Consider the following 21,438-nt stretch of genomic DNA (forward strand, 5'->3'; position numbering starts at 1 on the left):
AAAATTCGTAATCGTATAGCCCAAGATCGTATCATCGAGCTTTTACTGTATATGTATATATAAACGCACTTGAACCCCAATGTATCCACGAAAACCTGTGAGCAGGCCAAAGATTAAGAACATGCTAGAACCATAGCAACAAAAATCATGTCGTGTTTCACAGTGCAAGGGTTATGTTTTAGGTGCTTTGTATGCCACTCACGGTAAATGGTCAATAAGAATGGTGATGGTGCTCATGTCAGGTTTTAATGAAGACAGCCAAGCCAGTCCAGTTAACATGCTCTTCCTTCCTGTCTTTATTCCAATATAAATTCTTGTAGGAAGTGCAACCTCACAAGAATATGTTGTCACAAATATCTCACCAGATGTGTTGCTCTTTCAATAGACCATGCTCATGTATGGTGCACCTGTGAAGCAGTGTCATGGACCCCCTTGAAATGTCTCAAGGAACTGCATAAATCTACAGACCATGGTTAATAAATACTGTTCTATGCAGAGTACATGTGTTGCTGCATGATTAAGGTGCCTTAAACACCATTTTTCAAGTGAAGCTTGTATATGCTAGCCTGTGCCGGCAATGAATCACTAAAAAAAACCAGTTGCTCTCAAAGCTGCCCAGGCACAAGGCATGTGCTCGTTACATGCTTGTGCCACTGCTCCCATGTTCGTCATCGTTGTCTGCTTCCACAGCTGGCTGCGTTGCCACTAATCATTCCAGCGTAGAATTTCACTTCTCTTCTGTCATCGTAATGGGGAGGCCGCGTTTACGGGGTGTGAGTCATTGCTTGAGGCGGTATGAGCCATTTATTGTCTTACGTAACAGCCAGATTTCATTTTGAAGAAATTTCAATTAAATCCATCCAGAATGAACATGGTCAGGAAAGGGCTCATCATCAACGTGCCGATTCTAGCGTGAGGGCTTTGAAGCCCAGGCAAATCATCCGTGAAGAGCTGCGAACCCTGATTTGAGGGAGCACTATGTTGAGGCCAAACGTCGGTGAAGAGCCACAGACACCAAGTTGCGGCAGCACGATGTTTAGGCCAAACGTCAGCGTCGTCTTCCCCTCCAGGAACCCGACAACGGTGGTGCACGCCTCGGCAACGCTAGCGCCAACTTCCCTGGTGCGACGGCCAGGTTTCAACGAGAGTTTCTCAACCGGAACTTCGGAGCCAGCTGCAGAGCGTGTGACTGATTGTGGTTCGAGCACAACGTGGTACTCGTCAGTGCAATTCGTTCGGAGGAACACCGAAGAAACACACGACATGCTTTGCTTACCCTATCTCCTCGACAGGGGAGGGGCTATTTTTTTTTAATTAGGTACAAGCTAAAACTAGCCTGAATCTGTGCATGAGACTAATTATGCCCACTGGGCCACATTTAAAACTTCAAAAAAAAGTAAACACATATACATACCCAATAAAAAAAAAATTTTTTTGTTCCAATTACTCTATATGTTTTTTCTGTCCTCATAGAAATGATGTGAAATCGTTAAAGGCCAGATAAATAACACATATATAATTCAGAGTGACCTATTTGAAACGCATGAAGTTATTGGACTGCACGCATAACCGTTTTCATTATGTAGTTCATTTAAATAGCATACAAATCTCTTACTCTTCCCACACTACACTCATCACCCATCACCTCATGCTCAGATGAACACACACATGGTTAGTCAAGCGAAGTTGTCACAAAAGTGAGCTCAATTCAAACGTACCACCGCAGCCAGCGAAGGCATCAAGGGTCCTCAGCCTGGGCCTTGGCATCTTTTCACTAATCTTCTGGGGGGGAAAAAGTTTTTGGCCACAAGACCCAAGAGGTATGCAGATAAGATGAAGGTTAAGCAAAAATCACCAGCTCTGCCATCAATGTTGAACAGATTTTATATGGTACATTCCATATTGTGCGTGCGCAAAAAAAAAAAAAATCCGAGATCCATGAAAATTCCTGCGACTTTTACCACTGTGCGTTTATGCATACTGTGCAGAAGCTAAGCCAAAGAAGGTTACAAAGCACATGCTCTCCAAAAAAAAAACAGGAATGCACATCAAAGCTCAAGCCCTTCTTACCTTCTTTTTTGTTTCATAGTCACGGCAACCAAGGAGGGGAAGAAGTGACCTTCCACATGAAGCAAATTTAAAATGTTACATACGGCATGGAAGAAATGTTTTCATTTTTAAAACGCTAAATAATTAAAATGTAAATATTAAAACATCGATAGGAAGGCGGCCGCATTTCGATGGGAGCGAAATGCAGAAAACACCCATGTACTCAGACATAGGTGCACGTTAAAGAACCCCAGGTGGTCCAAATTAATTCTAAGTCCCCCACATCGGCGTGCCTGATCATCAGGTGGTAGTTTTGACACGTAAAACTCCATAATTAATTTTTTTAAATTTTTTAAAATTAGACTACGCTCATTACTAGACCATCCTGACATTATTATTATTATTATTATATAATCCCGCAGCATGGCATCCTGTAAGGACACATGCTTGCTTTGCTCGTGCCCTTTTATAGGAAAACAGCAGTTCTTTTGTTGTGAAAGTTGTGAAAAACGAGTACATGCGAAGCGTGTAGACAACAAATTAGAGCTTTTGAAGTCCGGATCGTGACCTGCTGCGGTGGCTTAGCAGCTATGGTGTTGCGCTGCTAAGCAAGAGGTTGCAGGGTGAAATCCCAGCCGCCGCAGCCGCATTTCGTTGGGGGTCAAAAATGCAAAAATGCCCGTGTCCCATGCATTGGGGACATGTTAAAGATCCCCTGGTGGGCAAAATTAATCCCGGAATCAAATCGTGGTTTTGGCATGTAAAATCCCCGAATTCAATTCGAAGTCCAGATTGCACACCTATTGCTGCAAGTTATGTAACTTAACACAGTAGGGTGTGATGCCTAGTGACGACGACCCGGTGGTGTGCTCCCTGCAGCTTTATAGTTCCCAAACCGGTGTCCCCTTCTTCTCTTGTGCCTCACTGGGTGGCCTTAGCATTAGCAGCAACATGCTCAGTCTGCACCGCTTCCTTTTTGAAATGCTAGAGGGAATGTTATTCCTGAGCAAAGAAGTTTTCCAACTGTGCGATGAAAATGAACACCTTCGCAAGGACCATTCCCATGGCGTGAAGCAATAGACACAAGTCGTTGCCTCCCTTCGAGCAGAGGTTCGTTGCCTGAGCGACGAGCTGAAGCAACATGCAACTGCCATGCCTGGGAAGATGCTGTAAGCTTCGGAAGGACTTCTACTTCTTTTACCTCTGCCTCAACGCAATATGTACTCCAACGCACAACTGAACAACGAGCTGCCATTTTCCCACCTGCTTTCGCTTCTGCCGCTGAAAAATCCCCAAGACTAAACAAAAAAACAAGAGTCCTGCCTCGGTTGGAGCCCTGAAGACTTGGACGTTATCGGTAGCTTAACAACTGCTACGACTTAAGGCTATTTTTGTTACTAAGTTGAGCCCAGAAACAACCTCTTCCAACCTGACAAAGCACTTTAAGACCTTAAATATCTCTCCCCTCTCCTGCCGGCAACATAGAACGAAATTTGAGCTGTATTGTTCTTTTTATGCAGCCATCAATGATCAAGCCCTTAAATGCCCGAATCGCCCGTCAATGCGGCCAATGGGATGCCTGTTCTAAGTGATTCCGTGGGATGCTACATGACAACATACTTTATGCAACCAAGATAACCCCCAAGAATCAAAGTGGCATGTAATTTGGACATCTTTTACCAAAATGCTTGTGGACTTCGCACCCAATCGCGTAAATTTTTCTGCAATGTCATTTTCTATTCTTTTCCTATTTTTGTTATTTTCGAAACTTGGCTCTGCAGTGAAATTTCCTATTGAGACTGTTTACACCACACTACAATGTCTTCTGCAGTGACCGGGGCTTCTGTGCATCTACACAGAAAGGCGGTGGCGGACTGATTGTTGTTGACAGTTCACCGAGATGTGCTCGGCGCAATGACACAGAAAGTGTACAGGAGCAGTTTTGGCTAGAAGTCAGCCTAGTGCGCTGTGAAAATTTCTTCATTGGATATTTCTATGTACTGTCGAATATTTCCCCCTGTCTTGTTTCGTGAGGCCATCTCTTCTATTGAAAGCGTAATATCTTTCCATAGCAAGCACAGAGTAATTGTTCTTGGTCATCTTAATACACCTGGAATTTATTGGAACACGCTTAGATATTCTCATTAAAGAGTTATAGCTGAGTTATAGCGTTTCAGCTTGCCCGCTGGGCCTGCTGGCCCACAAGGGCCAGCAGGCCCAGCGGGCAAGCTGAAACGCCACTGCACATGTTCGGTATGCTGGAGCGGCCAGCATGTTTATCGAGCGGGCCGCTCGCTCGCTTGTTTCCTCTCTCCACTCCAGTTGAGCGCGCACAGCGAACCAGCACTTTTGCGAAACAAACAAGGCAACCACCACTAGCACAAGCAGCAGTGGCATGTCATAGGCGTCAACTTCAAATGCAGCGCTGGCTCGCCTGCAGGCAACAAAAACTACTGGTAATATGAAATCCTATATTTTTTTAAAGATTTTTTTTAGATATTTAAAACAAAGACGTATTTTTCTTTAATACTTGTAGCCTAACAAAAGCACACTTGATTTATATTCTTTTCACAATAACTCCAACCTTGTTCCACAGGTGGCGCAGCAAAGCGTTCCGCTCGACCAAATAAGGGATTGCTCAGCTAAAACTCTCCCTTTTGTAGTCTGAGCTGTTTTCTTTTTCTAAATGGTGCAATAGTGAATGCTGCTAAGACCAAAGTCATTACATTTACATGCAACACAGCAACCATTTCTTTTTCTTATTTTGTATATTTTGTGCCATTGTGTAAGGTCTGCGAGATCAATGATCTCAGTGTACTTTTTGATACAGCCTTACACTTTTCGGCTCACACTAAACATGTTGAAATGCGGGGTATGCACTCTCTTGGCTCTGTTTACAGACTACTGAGAGAATTAAATTCGCCTACACCGTTCCGGAAGTTGTACACAACAACCTGTATTCCTAAAACCGAATATGCGTCAGTTGTCTGGAAGGGCATTTCTAGATCCATCAGTGACATTATAGATCGAGCCCAGAGAAATTTTCTAAGCATATATCATCACCGCTTTGCTAACATGGACACTGGACCTTCTTTTAGCACTGTTTGGTTATTGTCACTGGCCTTACTTTGCTGCCGACAAAGTCGCACTGACCTTATGTTTCTTTTCAAACTCCTTCATGGTATCCTAACCTGCCCCAAACTCCTCAGCTGTATCATGTGTCATATTCCGTGCAAGATCACTAGAGAACATAGATCTTTTATGTTCGTGCCTGTCATCACCAACACTAAACCGTCTCCAGAATACCGAGACTTTATAACGGTTATTTTCATGATCTCTATATTTTTCATAACTTGCTGTCATTGTTCTTTTCCAAGCCTTGTCTTGTTGTTTTATAGTTTTACACATTGTTCAATTGCTTTTCTCCTCCTTTTTTGTTTGTATTTACCTTGCACTTTGGTTTGTGTACATTCTCCGTTTCATAATTGTTTTATGTAGACTCTTTTTATGTCCACCCTTTTTTTCATAATTGTTCTTTTTATTCATTGTGCACACTCTTCTTCAAGTGCACTCTTTTTATGAACAACTCTTATTTATTTAACTGTTCTTTTTTATTCATTGCTTTTTTTTTCACTTCTATTCCACTGTAGCTTTTTTTTACATATGCGTGCACCAGAGCTCGAACCTTAGGGTTATCTCTGGGCACGGTAAACAAATAAATAATTTATGATTGATTGATTATAATAATTATTATTATTGTTGTTATTTTTATTATTTATTCAGACATCTACCCCTGCTCTGAATGACTTGGAAAGAAACTTGAAAGCTGCTGATACCTACGTAACTGATGCCTCAAAAGGGTCATGTGCTGTCTCATGAAATATTGTGCCCCGTCACATTCAAGGTGCTCTGTGACAAAGCACATCTTAAAATGCTTAATTTCGCAGTGGTTTGAAGGAACATGCTTAAATTTCTCAAATTTTTTTTTAACGAAGAGCAGAGTGCAAGATGGCAGAGCTCTCAGAGTTTAAAAAGTGTAAACTGTCACATGTTCTCACCTCTCGTCCGACCAGTTGGTATTGGGGTGGGACATCAAAGAACTTTCCAGTGCTGCTGTCATACATCTGATATGGCAAAAATAAATAAATAAATAAATAAATAAATAAATGAATAAATAAATAAATAAATAAATAAATAAATAAATAAATAAATAAATAAATAAATAAATAAATAAATAAATAAATAAATTTTCAGGATTTGTCCTACAGATTGAATGACACAAGCCCCATCAAGTGACACAGTACTAGAGAACCTTAATAAGGTACATCTACTATATCACTTAGGTGTGATACATTGCAAAATGTTTTTGTGTTTGCAGGGTCCAACCATCACAGCAAATGCTTTGGCCCCATTTACACTACAGAAGCACTAGAAACGTCAAAACAATTTTAACCCTATAGATAGCGTTGTAGAAAATGCGTGGCATTCATTGATGTTGGCATATGCAACAATGCTTGATATTAAGTACTGCTGTCTCTGCGTCTACCTTTAAAAAGTGAAAGGACACTTCTTGACCATGTATATCAAGTCGACATGCTGCATATGTATTTTGGTGCAATACTATATGCACATTTTAATTTGTATATAGATGCAGTGTCATTCTGTTGTTACCAATACTATATCTTACTTTGATAAGAGGGCATGGTTCTGACTAAGCCAGTTAATGGTGTTCTGCTGCGCCCCCAACATAATGCGTGACATTGAAATGAGGACTTCATTTCATTCGAAATCATCAAATCTTTCTGATTTTCCCTTATTTACATTAATATATAAAACTCTTCTTCTCCACCACTCCCCAAAAGAAAAGGCTAAACCTGTGGGCATTCATGTACACCCATTCACAAAGAAAGTAAAGACCAATTGGCCTTTACACCTTTTTTTTTTTTTTTTTTTTGCAAATGGGTGCACAGTTGCACAGGCGAATGTATGTACAGTGGAATCTTGTTGATACGAACTTCATGGGAACTGGAAAATAAAACATATCATCTGAAAATGATATTATCCGACCATAATCGTATATAAGAACAAGAAATGGTATATAAGAAAAAACTTATTACTCCGAAAAATGTATTATGCAGCATTGTATCAACGAGATTCCATTGTAGATGTGCAGGCTGAAGTCAGGAACAGTCACTTTACAACTCCAATTTCATATGCACACAACCTCACTTCACAGATTTCATCTAAATTTCAACATTATCATTCGGATGCCAGGTTTGCTGCTCAATATATATACCATTGTGGCAGTAAGCAAAGAAGTGAACATGCAAAGCTTAAGAAAATGAGCATTTGTCATGAGAGATGTCGGTAGTGGAAAAGGATGGAATGTGCATACATTGGAAAGACCCTTTGCATACAAACACTTTCTTTTTTTTTTGCACAAAGAGCTCAGAAAGGTGGCATCATCATTGGCAGTAGAGGTGGTAATGGCTAATAAAAGAGAATGCCTGAAAATAATGGCACAAGGTACCACACGACCTCAAGAAGAAATGTTCGTTTCCACCAGTTCAATTGTATACACTGACTTTTGGGTCTTAACAAGTCTGCTCTCCCACGAGGCCAGCATTTGCCTCATCCGAGGTGTTCTGCAAAATCTCTCATTGTACCCAGGAGAAAGGCTGAATAAAAAAAATGTTCGGCCCTTACACCCTGTGGAGATGGTTGACCAGCGAAGCTAAAAAGGGGCAGCCACGGTGTTTATGTTATGGTTTATCACCTTAACACCGTATATCACTGTATATATTAAAGTGTTTCTGAACTGTGTTATGCAATTATGTGTCGCTTTACATGCCCTTTTATGCCGAGCAATGAAGACACGGACATGTTTAGCGTCGGCAGCACGGCGGCAGGCGGACTCCCGGCGTTGTTCGCAGCGCCGTTCTTCGTACGTGAACTACTCCTCGAGAGAACGCATGACACGTGGCTGTACCATTGCAATGTCGGAGAAAGAATAACGCATGCACGCGCCACTGCGAGAGTGGAACGATGTCACCAACTGCGCAGCCAATTACGCGCCAGACGGAACTCTCCCCTTCCTCCCTCACACTTGGCGCGTGTGCACTCCACGTCGACACTGCGAGGGTGTATGTACGTCACCAACACGTGTTACTCCGAGGTGAAAGACCTAGACATTCCCTCTCCTCTCGCTCTTAACTCCTCTCCAACTCTTCTTTTCTTTTTTGCACATGTGCACTGGTTCCTGTGGAGGGGCCTCCTGGGCATGGATGGATGTTTTGTCTAGGCATATACATCTTCGCTGTAAAACCCGTATAGACAGCTGACTTTTACTCGCAATAAAAAGCTGTGCTCAAGTGTTTTGGTACATCAAGCCTCTTATCCAAATTCTCGTAATGTCACTAAATTTTACTTTTAACTTACACTTACAGCTTACACTGGTTCACGTCATTTGGCTGAAGCTGTATAGGGCAGAACAGACATGCCCCCAGTGACTTGATGGTGGCACCCTCCAAATGCATATATATTGCGCAGAGAAAATGAAGTCGGGAGACCATGCTCCAAACAACGCCCCTTCATGCTGTCGGAATATTGAACATCGAGCTGTCCGCAACTTAGTTGGCAACCACCAGCATCCCTCTCCACCGCCTTTCACGTTCGATGACCGAAGTTAGTGGCCAGCATGGCTACTTCAAGTCGAAGACTATGTGCTTGCGTCGGGCCTGAGTGCCACTTCGAAAGAGACCAAGGTCTGCACGCTCCTGTACTGAATGGGTACTCAAGCACGGGTCATTTTTGCTTTGCTCATGACGAATACCGAGGCCTACCACTCCTTCGAAGCCATCAAAGAGGCACTCATGGGCCACTTCGTGCATTCGGTCAATGAAGTATACGAAACTAGTCAGTTCTATCGATGTACACAGATGCCTGGGGAAATGGTAGACGCCTTCTACACAACGTTCTGGAACATGGTGAAAAAGTGCAAATATATGTCAGCAGCAGTCGAAGAACGCCTCATACACAACATGTTCGTCGTGGACCTACTCAACCACTCGCTTGTCGGACCAGCTTTGTTAAAACCGAAAATTGACGCTCCAGGACGTGCTTAATCAACCTAGAAAGCATGAAAACAGTGAAAACAACAAAAAGCTGCAGAATGGAAACTCGCAGCTGGGCTCTCTCAATGTGGACACCGTGTCATGGAACCAAACCAAAATGATAGCCGCATTACGGTTTCGGGAAGCTTCCAGAAGCAGAGAGAACCAACAGCACCGCAACCAGCCTCGAAGTGAACCAGAGAGTTCGTGCAGTTACTGTGGTAACAAACAGCATTCATACTCCATGTGTCCTACTTGAAGAACGACCTGCAACCTTTGCTGAAAACGGGGTCAATTCACATCAGCGTGCCGTCCCGAGATGAAGTGCCTCAGTTACATTCAGCTGCTCTCTGTCAAGTCATCGCAAGGCCGGCCACAAGGCAACAAGGCCGGCCAGTCGTGGTACAGGTGAACAGTTACCCTCTTCAGATCGAAATAGACTCAGGCGTGGAGGTTTTCATTGTATACCGTTCGTTTTTGCGATATCCTGCCTTGCTTGACCAAGCCACTGGTGAACAGCTTATCGGTCCAGACCTCTGTAAATTGGACTAGCTCGGTACGTCCCCCTCCACCCTGCCTTGACGAGGCTGTTTTATCAACCAAAAACTGCACCTCGTCGGTGGTGTTGACAACCATGCCCCTCTTAGGCGACACCATGATAGTCGCACTCGGGATAGCCCACTTTGTTGACTGTAGCAGACACCCGTGCCACCACCTCTAGCCACAATGCCACTGTTCACAGGACTACGTAGAATGCCAGAAGACTACCACATCCACACTAAGCCTGGAACCATGCCCTTTTCCCTAACGGTCACAGGGTGCATACCCATTCTGCTCACGAGTGTGCTGAAAGCCAAACTGGACAAATTGGAGAGGGAAGGTGTCATCTGTTCAGTTGACAAGCTCACACTATGGTGTGCAGGCCTTGTAGTGGCCCTAAAGGCGACAGGAGGATACTGCCCTTGTGTCAACCTGACCAAGCTCAACCAGGTGGTTACCTTTAACGCCATGAAGTGTTACTTCAGCATCTCATCGGTCAAGTTCCTCGGCGTCATCGTCAATTCCAGTGGCATCGCGCCTGACCCAGGCAAGGTAACTGCTATCACAAGCATGCAGCCTCCAACACAATTGGCAGGTGTAAGCCGCTTCTTGGGAATGCTCAACCAAGTTTGACACTTTTTGTCAAATTTGTCCACTGCCACAGCGCCTCTCAGACTGCTGCGGAACAAAGGTATCGTCTGGACATCGGATACTGCTCAAGCAATGACCTTAAACTCCCTGAAGAAAATGCTTGCCTGAAACTCATGCATGGCTCGGTACAACACAGAATTTCCAACATAAGTGTCTGCTGATGTCAGCTCCTATGGACTGGGTTCAGTCCTTCTGCAGGATCAATGAATTGGAGGCAAATTAGGTGTCTCGTTGCTCATGCATGTACCGTATTTACTCAATTGTAATGGGAGCCTTTTTCCCGATTTTTGCTACCTGAAGTCGATCCTCGCGTTACAATCGAATACCGAAATTCAAGTTGTATAAAAAGTGTAATGATGCATCGAATTCTGATCAACGAGTGCAATGTGCGAGTGAAAGCGCGCGATGGACACGTGCTTTCACGGAGGGCGAACGCACGGCGGAGAGCAAACGCAAAGTCTTCTGTCGTGCAAAAGGTCGTGGGGAGATGGGAGGGAGGGAGCGGAGGCGGCATTAAGCTGTGGCACCAAATGTGTATCTTGCGACCGGGTGCAAGAACTGGTGACTCAATCTCCCACGCGAAAGGAGGAAAGCTGGAAGGCAGCGCAGGAGGGAGGGGGCGCGGCTTCTACTCTGCCACCAATTAACCGCGTACTTGTACTTTGTGCAGCTGCGGGCTGTCGCGCGCACCATATCTTGAAAGCCATCTCCACACGGCTGTTACCTTTGTACGCACTGTGCTTTCGCCGCTCAGTTTCCGTTCAAGCGATAGACCGCACAAACCTTCACTCGCTGCTGCTGGCGCGCTTGCTCACGTGAGCGTTCTGACAGCAGTTGTGCGCGGTCATTGAGCGTGATCTATTCATGCTTGTTGTGCGCACTGACACCATGCTTGTTAATTCAGTTAGTAGTAAGCGAATGTGTCCAAGTTTACACAGCCGATAAAACTACTGACTCTGTACTAATTTGCTATCTCCATTGATGGTTCGCCTCTTGGGCAAAACTGCGACTTTTTCATGCATCCAGTAGTTGCGCGTTAATTTAGCGGTTTCTTCTTTATTTCTTTGCTGGACGCAACTAAAAGTCACCCCTCGCGCCTCTTTCGCGGTTTTATTTTTTCTTGATGGATGCAATGAAAAGTCACCCCTTGCATTACAATCGAGTAAATACGGTAATGTGATAGTACACGTGCATGTGTAAATTAAGGAATGTGTGCTATGGTCCAGTAACAATGACACCTTTCCCCCACTTAATATGCTTCACTACAAAAGACAGCTGTATTGTGGCGAAGTTTACTTTAAGTGAATACAGTAAAAGCTCGTTAATTTGCACCTCGTTAATTCGAATTTTCGAATAATTCGAACTAAGTGGCACAGTCCGGCCATGCTCCATAGAGCCCCATGTATTGAAAAGCTCGTTATTTCGAATGCTAATCCGGCCCGCCACGGATAATTCTAACTGCGCGCCGCCGTATCCAGCTCGCAGTCTCTGCTGTTAAGCGACAGATGGCGCGACATACACTATCATCATCGCGTGTTTTTAGGGGGCAGCACTTGCGTTTATTCGCAAATGCTCTGCCGCATCGTCATGGACAGCGGGATACGCAGTGCGTTCGGTGGCAACCCCGAAATCGGCCATTCTCTCCGTCGCCAGTGCAATCGCAACGTCTAACTTCTAAGCCTCTCTTTTGTTCTGTACGCATCCGTCGCAGACCGACACTGCTCGCGTGCCGCTATGTCGTCGCGTGGAAAATACCGTGCCAAAACGTTGAAGGAAAAAGTGGAAATTCTGCGGGAAGTGGATGCAGGGAAGCGGAGTAAGAATGAAATTGCCAAAAAGCACGATATACCGAGAAGCACGCTGTCGACCTACATCCGCAATAAGAAGACTATTGAGGACTCGTACGCGGCTGAAACTTTCGCCAAGGATCGGAAGAGAATTCGTACAGCAAAGCACCCGGACCTGGAGGCAGCGTTGCTCGCATGGATTAAGGAAAAACGGAGCCAGGATATCCCATTGAGTGGCCCCATCATTGTAGCGAAGGCGGCTGATTTCGCGCTACGTCTGAACGTCTCCGACTTCGCCGCTTCGGACGGGTGGTTTCACCGCTTCAGGGACAGACACGACCTCGTTTTCCGCAGTGTGTGCGGCGAAGCCAAAGCCGTAGACGCGGAAACCTGCACCGTGTGGCGGAATGGTGCGCTACTAGACCACCTGAACAGGTACGCACCATCCAATATTTTTAATGCCGACGAGATCGCCTTGTTTTTTAAACTCTTGCCGGACAAAACGATCACCTACAAGGGGGACGTGTGCGCAGGCGGCAAACGTTGCAAAGAGCGGGTGACGGTGTTGCTCGGGGCCAATATGACTGGAACCGAGAAGCTCCCCCTATTTGTGATAGGGAAGTCGCAAAAGCCTCGATGTTTTAAGAACATTCGCACGCTGCCGGCCGACTATGCAGCAAATAAGAAGGCCTGGATGACGGGCGAGCTTTTCAAGCAGTGGCTGAGGAAACTCGACCGAAAATTTGAGCTCGGCAAGAGGCAGATTCTCCTCCTCGTCGACAACTGCTCGGCGCACAAGGTGGAAGTCGAGTTGAGAGCCATTGAGCTGGTTTTTCTTCCGGCTAACACCACTGCGGCTCTTCAGCCTATGGATCAGGGCGTTATAAAAGTTTTGAAAAGCTTTTATAGACGCCACGTTCTCGAGAAGTTGCTCCTGTGCTCCGATAATGAGAAGAGCTACACCGTCACTCTGCTCACAGCCCTGCACATGCTTGTGCGTGCCTGGAATCAGGTAACCACAGAAACAATTGCGAATTGTTTCCGGCACTGTGGTTTCGGAGCCCTTAACGCAGACGCAAATGAAGTTGAAGAGGACGTCCGCGCTCCGGTTCATGTACGGGAGGTGCTCGGCGATGTGGACTTCGGCGACTACGTGAATGTCGACAGCTGCGCGGCGGTGTGCGGTGCCGTGACCGATGATGAAATCATCGCCCAAGTCGTCGGCAAAGACGAAAACCCAGCCGTGGACGATGACGACGCGAATGATGAAGATGATGATGATGATGTTGGTGAAACACCGGTACGACCTTCGTTGGCACAGGTGATGGACGGACTAAATCACGCCCGGCTTTTCTTCAGTTTCGAAGAAGGCGAAGACGATGCTTTCCGGCTCATTCGAGCTCTGGAAGATAAAGCAGCAGCAATCGCTTTCAGAGGCAAAAAGCAGAAAACCATTACGGACTTTTTTTGCAAATAAATGTACCTAGAGGTGCTCTACCTTGTTTTTGTCATCAGATGTGGCTTTCTTTAATCACTTTCGTTAGTTCGAATTTCAGTTAATTCGAACTCGTTAAGTGTCCCCGTGAAATTCGAATTAACGAGCTTTTACTGTACTGCCAAGTGAATCAATGACATGGTTTGATGTTATTTCTGCCTTTTGTTTAATTTGACCCACCGAATAATTCGACCAGTTTCACTGGTCCCTTCAGGATCAAATGAACAGAATTCGACTGTACTGTTCTTCGCCGAGTGCATGCTAGATTGTTGGGGATGCTCGACTCTCGCATATTACTGTATGACGTCTGTTTTCTCCATTAAACTGTCGCGTATCAAAGGTGGGGGTTGAGGTTATAGTTACGCAGCTACGGTAAATGCTCAGATGGCGTGAATAACATTGGAGTGAGAGCAACATCCCCCTCCTCTTTGGCTGTGGGAAGTCAGAGCACACAGAGTGACAGTGCCCTCGTCGGAGCTGTTCCCTGTTAACTTCAGAGCACGGCACCGTCATGGGTAAACACGATCACTTTATGCACTTCCATTTGAGGAACTGCACCCCCAAACGTCTGGCATGGACAATTTTTCGCATGGTATCTCGATGTGGTGAGTGGAACTTCCAATTCCTCAATGTGTTGTATCAAGAAACTATTCTTCGTTTTAGCAAGCTGGCCTCCTGGCTTTGCACTCCCCTGTGTGTTGTGTCCTTTGTCGTCAAGCGCTTTTCAAACCCACAGGTTTCACCAAAGTACATAATATCTGCACAAATTCTCTGCACAAACTGCACAGTACAAATTATCTGCACTGTGCACCTCAGCAGAGGTAGTGGTTTATGAGAAAAAGCAAGCATGGTTGTGCAAGAGAGATCACATAGTACACAATGTGCATGGAGGAACTCAACTTGCTACCGCAAGTTGTTTGACTCGCAGTTTTATGTGAAGAACCTTTTGTTTTCAGTGCAGTGTTGCAGCCAGCCAATGTACTGCACGAGTCAATATATTCAGTTTATGAGAACTGAATTAGGAGTACAGATGAATATTTTGACCCCTTGGTAACATATTACAGACAGTACATGCATCAGCACACTCTACTACTTAAAACTACGACAATCTATAGAGAGATTTCAAGCTGACTGCTTGCTGTTTTATGGAAAACCACATTAACATGAAGTTTAGCATCCCACACTTGTAGGCTATCCTAACCAGATTATTTTATTTTAAGTACACTCCTCTAGTTTGAGATTCCGAAATTTGAAGAAAAAGGGGTACCTATATTCTAGTCAATAAGGTAGCCAAAGTAGGGTGACCACCTTCCTACAAACGAAATGCGGGACACGCCGACCGGGGAGGTATTGACGCAGCACGATGAGGAATTAACTGCAATAATTTATTTTTTAGCTTTTGGCAAGAAATTTTCTCTTGCAATATTTTGTCACCTCTGAAACAGAGAAATCGACTAACTGATACGAGTTGAAGTTCGAATACATATCTGTGTAAACAAAATTATTTTTAACATCACTAATGTGCTCCGAATATCAACATAAAAATACGGCAACTCAAAAAATAATCACTCACAAAACAGCTGTGGCTTAGTTTCCACATGTTACTGATTAAGAGCCTGGGAAGTACTAGACACCTGTTTTACTTTCTTGAAGTCATATTTCTTGTCAGATGGAACCACCTCTAAAACGGCGGGACGAACCACGTCTAGACGGCTGGACGGCGCGCACAGCTGGTGCCAGAAGCATTCGTTGCCACCGTGAACCTGGCGGCTAGCTGACTTTTTCAGAAGCTTGGAGTGCTTGCAGCTAACACATCGTCAAACAGGGTGGCCATATGCAGCTGAACTCAAGGTGCTGCTGAACAATAATAATAAAAAGTGAAATGCGGGACATTTTTGAAGATTTTTTTATCTCTAGCGGGACGCAGAACAATAGCCCTCAATGCAGGACAGCCCCGTGAATCACGGGACGGGTGGTCACCCTAAGCCAAAGTGAGGCAAGTATTTTGCATATTCAGACCTTTGAAAAAACGAAGGCATCACCAACAGACCAAATTCCTGGGTGGTCAAGCTGCTGGTATGTTGAGAAGACAACCTGTGCCTTGCCACAGACATCATGCAAGTATACGTCTGCTTCTGCAAAACAACAGAAAACAGAGTATGATGCACAAGCAAATAAACTTGCTGTACAAACTGCTTTCAGAAGGTATACTGACACTGTCCTTATCGCACAAAAACAATGTCCGAATCAGATTCCAAGCTTGAAATTTTTGCTTATCATAACTGGCTAGACCCCCAGAAAACAAATTTCTACAATTACCAAACCGCAAAACCAGATCAGCTGCCTTGAGCTGACTCAGATACATCAACTCTACTTTTACATCACAGAAAACAAGAAAACTGATGACAACAAGTGCAACACCAAAATATATCAGTGACAGCTTTTAGGCAATTTGTCTAACCTAAAATCAGAAATGCTTGTTCATATTTGCCACATTACCTTGCAGAACAACTATATTGATGGGAATTATTTTCTTCCAATTGATCCCAGAATGCACAATGTAGTAGCCAAGAGCGGGAAGACTACAGAACTTAGTACAATAATACGTGAAAAGCTCCTAGAATAACTTAAAAGGGCAAGTTAGACTAACACTGGAATATGATTTCACTGTATGGGATCCATTAGGCCTGAACCACAAGGAACAAGTTTCCAACCGATTTTTGGCACAAGCATCAACCAACATCGACTCTCATCAAATTTCATTGACGCTTCTCAACTACCAAGATATTCTTGGCTTCAGCCTAATTCGAACGACCTAGCCAGATCCTCTCATCTTAAGTGTTTCAAGTGTAGCGAGCAGATTTGACGTAAATTTTGAACCAAAACACCTGCTTGTAGTGGTTCTTGAGGGTCTTTTGTCATGGCTGCCACAGTTGTGCGTTTCATTCTTTCTTACTAGCATGTCAAGTATGCACCTAACTAAGCCCACAGCAAATTCTTTCAAACTGAAAGCTTGGTCTTAGCCCATGAAAGGCTTTTGACAGAAGCTCACTCGCTCTGTTACCTGGAATGTTGCATCTTGGAGACCACTGTTTGTGCTACTAGTTTTCCTCATTCTTTGCAAGTCACTTCCACATGCTTTGAGAGTCACAATGACAAAACTGGAATTAATACTAAATGACAATATTCAAGCGAAGCTTGTACTGCCTCACAAGTGTCGGCGGTGGTGGTGGTGTCACGCTAAAACCCTATCGAAAACCTGTCGAAAACTCTCGTCTCGTTCACTTGGTATATACCAAAATTCGCATGGAAGGGTACAAATGTATGACTAGCATGAGTGATGGGTCATGAAATCAATAACATCACATGCTCGTCATTTACGTCATAATTAACGATGATAATATCACGTGTGGCACATACCCGCATTGGATATGTTGGTATGAGCCAGGGACAGGAAAGAAAGGAAGAATGAAATCCGACCAATTAGGGTTGTTTGGTGTGTCGTGAGGAGGGAAAGGGAAGGGAAGGGGTTGGCACGCGCTTCGCCGGGCTTCCCTTGCCTCAGATCAGTTTCGGCACCCAGATGGGAAGGCCGCGCTGGGTGCGTTCTGCCAAAGAGCAGGCTGCGTATGAGCAATGGCACCGCGAACTCGCGGTGCCGGGTGTCCCTTTAGCTAGCCCTAAGAGACCTTAAGGCGAAAGCTTTAGTCGCAATCGTGCCTATAGCTTCGACCATCATCCTTTAGTGTTTCCTTCACTTAGTGCCCATGTGCGAACCCACTCCAGTGTTTTTTTAGTGTTATTTTTTGCTGAGTAATTGTAATTTTTGCTCAGTCATGCTCATGAACATGACTTCTACCATTATCTTTTAGTGTTTCCTTCACTTAGTACCAACATCAGAACTCATTTCAGTGGTTTTTTGTGTTATTAATTTTGCTGAGTCATGGTCATGACTATGGCTTCTACAACCACCCTTTAGTGTTTCCTTCACTTAGTACCCATGTGCAAACTCATTTCAGTGGTTTGTGAGTGTTAATATTTTCTTGATGAGTCATTGTCTTTTTTGCTGAGTCATGCTCATGACTATGGCTTCTACCACCATCCTTTAGTGTTTCCTTCCCTTGGTACCCACGTCCGAACCCATTTCAGTGGTTTTTGAGTGTTAATCTTTTTTTGCTGAGTCATTGTCATTTTTGCAGAGTCATGCCCATGACTATGACTTCTACCATAATCCTTTAGTGTTTCCTTCCCTTGGTACCCACGTCCGAACCCCTTTCAGTGGTTTCTGAGTGTTCATGTTTTTTCACTGGGTCATTGTCATTTAAGCAGCTGTTTCATGACCTACATGACACGCATGTCATGCCATTCATGTCATGACCTATCATTTATGTTCGTCATGCACTGTTGTCATACTATGCCAATTTGGTACCTACCAAGTTACAAAACAGTCATGAGAGCACCAAGACGTAGGCAGCTGTGTCACGACCTACATGACACACATGTCATGATATTCATGTCATGACCTATCATTTATGTTCGTCATACACACTTGTCATACTATGCCATTTTGGTAAATACCAACTTAACTAAAGGCCATGAGAGCACCAAGATGTAGGCGGATAGATAGATAGATAGATAGATAGATAGATAGATGATAGATAGATAGATAGATAGATAGATAGATAGATAGATAGATAGATAGATAGATAGATAGATAGATAGATAGATAGATAGATAGATAGATAGATAGATAGATAGATAGATAGATAGATAGATAGATAGATAGATAGATAGATAGATAGATAGATAGATAGATAGATAGATAGATAGATAGATAGATAGATAGATAGATAGATAGATAGATAGATAGATAGATAGATAGATAGATAGATAGATAGATAGATAGATAGATAGATAGATAGATAGATAGATAGATAGATAGATAGATAGATAGATAGATAGATAGATAGATAGATAGATAGATAGATAGATAGATAGATAGATAGATAGATAGATAGATAGATAGATAGATAGATAGATAGATAGATAGATAGATAGATAGATAGATAGATAGATAGATAGATAGATAGATAGATAGATAGATAGATAGATAGATAGATAGATAGATAGATAGATAGATAGATAGATAGATAGATAGATAGAGATAGATAGATAGATAGATAGATAGATAGATAGATAGATAGATAGATAGATAGATAGATAGATAGATAGATAGATAGATATAGATAGATAGATAGATAGATAGATAGATAGATAGATAGATAGATAGATAGTAGATAGATAGATAGATGATAGATAGTAGATAGATAGATAGATAGATAGATAGATAGATAGATAGATAGATATAGATAGATAGATAGATAGATAGATAGATACTGTAAAAGTGGCAAATGATCTCCAAGAAATGCTTAGCATATAAAAATTGGCGGACGCTTAAGTTTCGCCTTTAAGAGTGGAACGTGATAGCATTATGGGGCCCCGTTCAAATTGCATTTTTCTTTATAAGTAGACTTCACTGCAACACACAATGTGGGAAAGCCAGCTAACAAAAACCAAGCTTACATCATTCTCCTTAAAGTCGGCTTCACTTTTAAACACAAATGCATCGCTGGGAAGACATTTTTACAGGGGCAAGCTAAGATGTCTTAATGAAAATGTTAAGGCCCTAGGACCTTTTTTTATTATTTTATTAATTGTTTGCTGTTGCCCCGAGGCGCGCACATGTCCAGAACGCAATGGAAGGCTAAGTCCCAGTTTCACCTGCCGAAGAGGCGAACGCTATCTCAATGGTGTTCTTGCAAGTAATATACCCGGGTGCGCTGCTGTTTAAGGTAGAAATGCTGGAAAAGGGGTTTGTGTTTCCTCGTAACAGAATTATGTTTTTTCATACATTCAAATTACAATCCGACGCTATCATGTCTGTAGGTTGTAAAGTCATACTTTACGACTTTTCTGACGGTTTTTCAGATTTTTCTTTGAGAAATTCAGTTTTCTTCATTAACGCCCCTGCGCCACGTGGAGGGCCAGCGTACGGGGTGGTTCGGGATGATTTTCTCTGCCACGGACGCCGGCGTTTGCACCGACGCCAAATTTTCTGCGACACGGGGCCCTTAACGCTATTGCATTAATATGTCTTACTGATTACAAGCGTGTGAAAAATTGTTGCTTCAGACCTAATTGCCTGAACAAACAACATTAAGAATTCTCATTTGAGAAAGCCATGACTGTCTGACACTAGGAAAGACCATGATGATCCCAAGGCACATGACAACAGCTGCAAAATTTTTTTGACAGATTCGAGTTCGCAAGTTTTTCTGCACACAAGAAAAAGCTGCCATGAAGTATAAACATATGAAAAAATATGTTTTACTGTCACATGTAAGAGGCCGCCTGTGGCAAGAAAAGAAGAGGACGATATAAACGGAGCGTTCCGAACAGCGCGCGGCGCGTGAACCGAGCTGTGATCGAGGGAGAAACAGCACGGTTCGGGGATTATCGACGTGGCTCTTGAGCTGGAAGGTCGCCTCGTCAGCCATGCTCTGACGACGGGAGAGCGGAGGACCCGGCCACGAAGTCGTGAGACTGGCAAGGCCCAGGTGTAGCTGTAGTCCTCGGAGACGTCCGGACGAAGCTCCTGGGACCGGCTACTGCTGCTCACGGTGGTTCCGGTCTTCTTCTCGAGAATCCCTCTTCCTCGGCCAAGCCCGTTCAACCGATAATCACCGGGGCACCGGGCCGCCACGCAGATCGTCGGAGGGCGAAGAACATGTCAGTAGGCAAGTGACACGTCAACGGCGGCTACCGGAGCTCCAGCCACGTACTTGGCCAGGTCAACGGAACCGCGAGTCGTCGGCAATTTACGGCATCATCGACAACCCGAACGAACAAGACGCGAGGCCTAACCCGGCGAGTGACACGTCAGCGGCGGCTACCGGAGCTCCAGCCACGTACTCGGCCAGGTCGACGGAACCGCGAGGCATCAGCACTTACGGCACCCACAAAGCTTCGAATGAGATCGACGGGGGCTCAACAGGAACTTCGAAATGCCGGTCTGTAAGAACCCGCACTTCCATGTTGCGACGCAATTAGGCCGGGACCAGGGTGGTCAGACTGTGTCGAGTCAGGGCTAGGACTGACTTAGAGACGTTATGACGAAGCTAGGCTCCGGAAATGATAGTTTTTTTTTTCAGTAGTGTTGTATTTAGTTAGTCTTGTACTTTCTATTGAGTATTTCTGGTTGGATTATAGTTTTAGTTTTGTGTGCCGCGTGCTTTTGCCGTTCCTGTACATATTAAATCTTTGTTTGCTGTGCTGCCAGTTACTTGTCACCTATCTACTCGCTTGGGAGGCGGAGAGTTGCGTACATGCGCTACTCTCTATGGAGGAGAGACACGACTGACGGCCAAACAGTAACAAAGTTCTAGAGAGAGGAATAAAGATGCTACATTTACCTTCTTTGGTGTAGTATAGTATGTTCAAACGCTCTTTCCGACAAGTATCCTTGTCAAGGTGTGTGTCCTCAGGTCTGTAGAAAAAAGTAAAAAGCAATCAATTATGTCCCGGCAAACCACAAATATTCATTGGATGTACCACAAAAGACCAAATATCCATGACATTTAACGACGTCTAGTTTACATCTATTGACCCTTTTCGCGGAGCAGTTTGTTTTATAGAAACGAGATGGCGCTCACGGCAGCGCACCATACCTCTCCTCAGCGACCGCGCACGAATACGAAACCATTACCGCTTTTACCTTGCTTCTGTGCGATCAGCTGTCGGAAAT

General features: G+C 44.1%; 1 protein-coding gene and 1 long non-coding RNA gene across 2 annotated transcripts; one reads left to right on the forward strand and one right to left on the reverse strand.

Annotated features, from left to right (window-relative positions):
* Positions 1 to 6,102: 6,102 nt before the first annotated feature.
* Positions 6,103 to 21,188, reverse strand: LOC125941775 (uncharacterized). Its single transcript, XR_007464597.1, has 3 exons — positions 21,107 to 21,188; positions 15,654 to 15,769; positions 6,103 to 6,173 (listed from the first exon to the last, which is right to left on the reverse strand). It is a non-coding gene; the product is annotated as an uncharacterized LOC125941775 (long non-coding RNA).
* Positions 11,663 to 13,704, forward strand: LOC119434845 (tigger transposable element-derived protein 4-like). The gene is made up of 2 exons (XM_049659613.1): positions 11,663 to 13,262; positions 13,307 to 13,704. The coding sequence occupies exons 1-2, from the start codon at positions 12,087 to 12,089 to the stop codon at positions 13,337 to 13,339; spliced, it is 1,209 nt and encodes a 402-aa protein (XP_049515570.1). The 5' UTR covers positions 11,663 to 12,086; the 3' UTR covers positions 13,340 to 13,704.
* Positions 21,189 to 21,438: the final 250 nt, after the last annotated feature.

Source organism: Dermacentor silvarum, unplaced genomic scaffold (assembly GCF_013339745.2).
Source record: "Dermacentor silvarum isolate Dsil-2018 unplaced genomic scaffold, BIME_Dsil_1.4 Seq2723, whole genome shotgun sequence".
In the NCBI taxonomy this organism is placed as follows: domain Eukaryota; kingdom Metazoa; phylum Arthropoda; class Arachnida; order Ixodida; family Ixodidae; genus Dermacentor; species Dermacentor silvarum.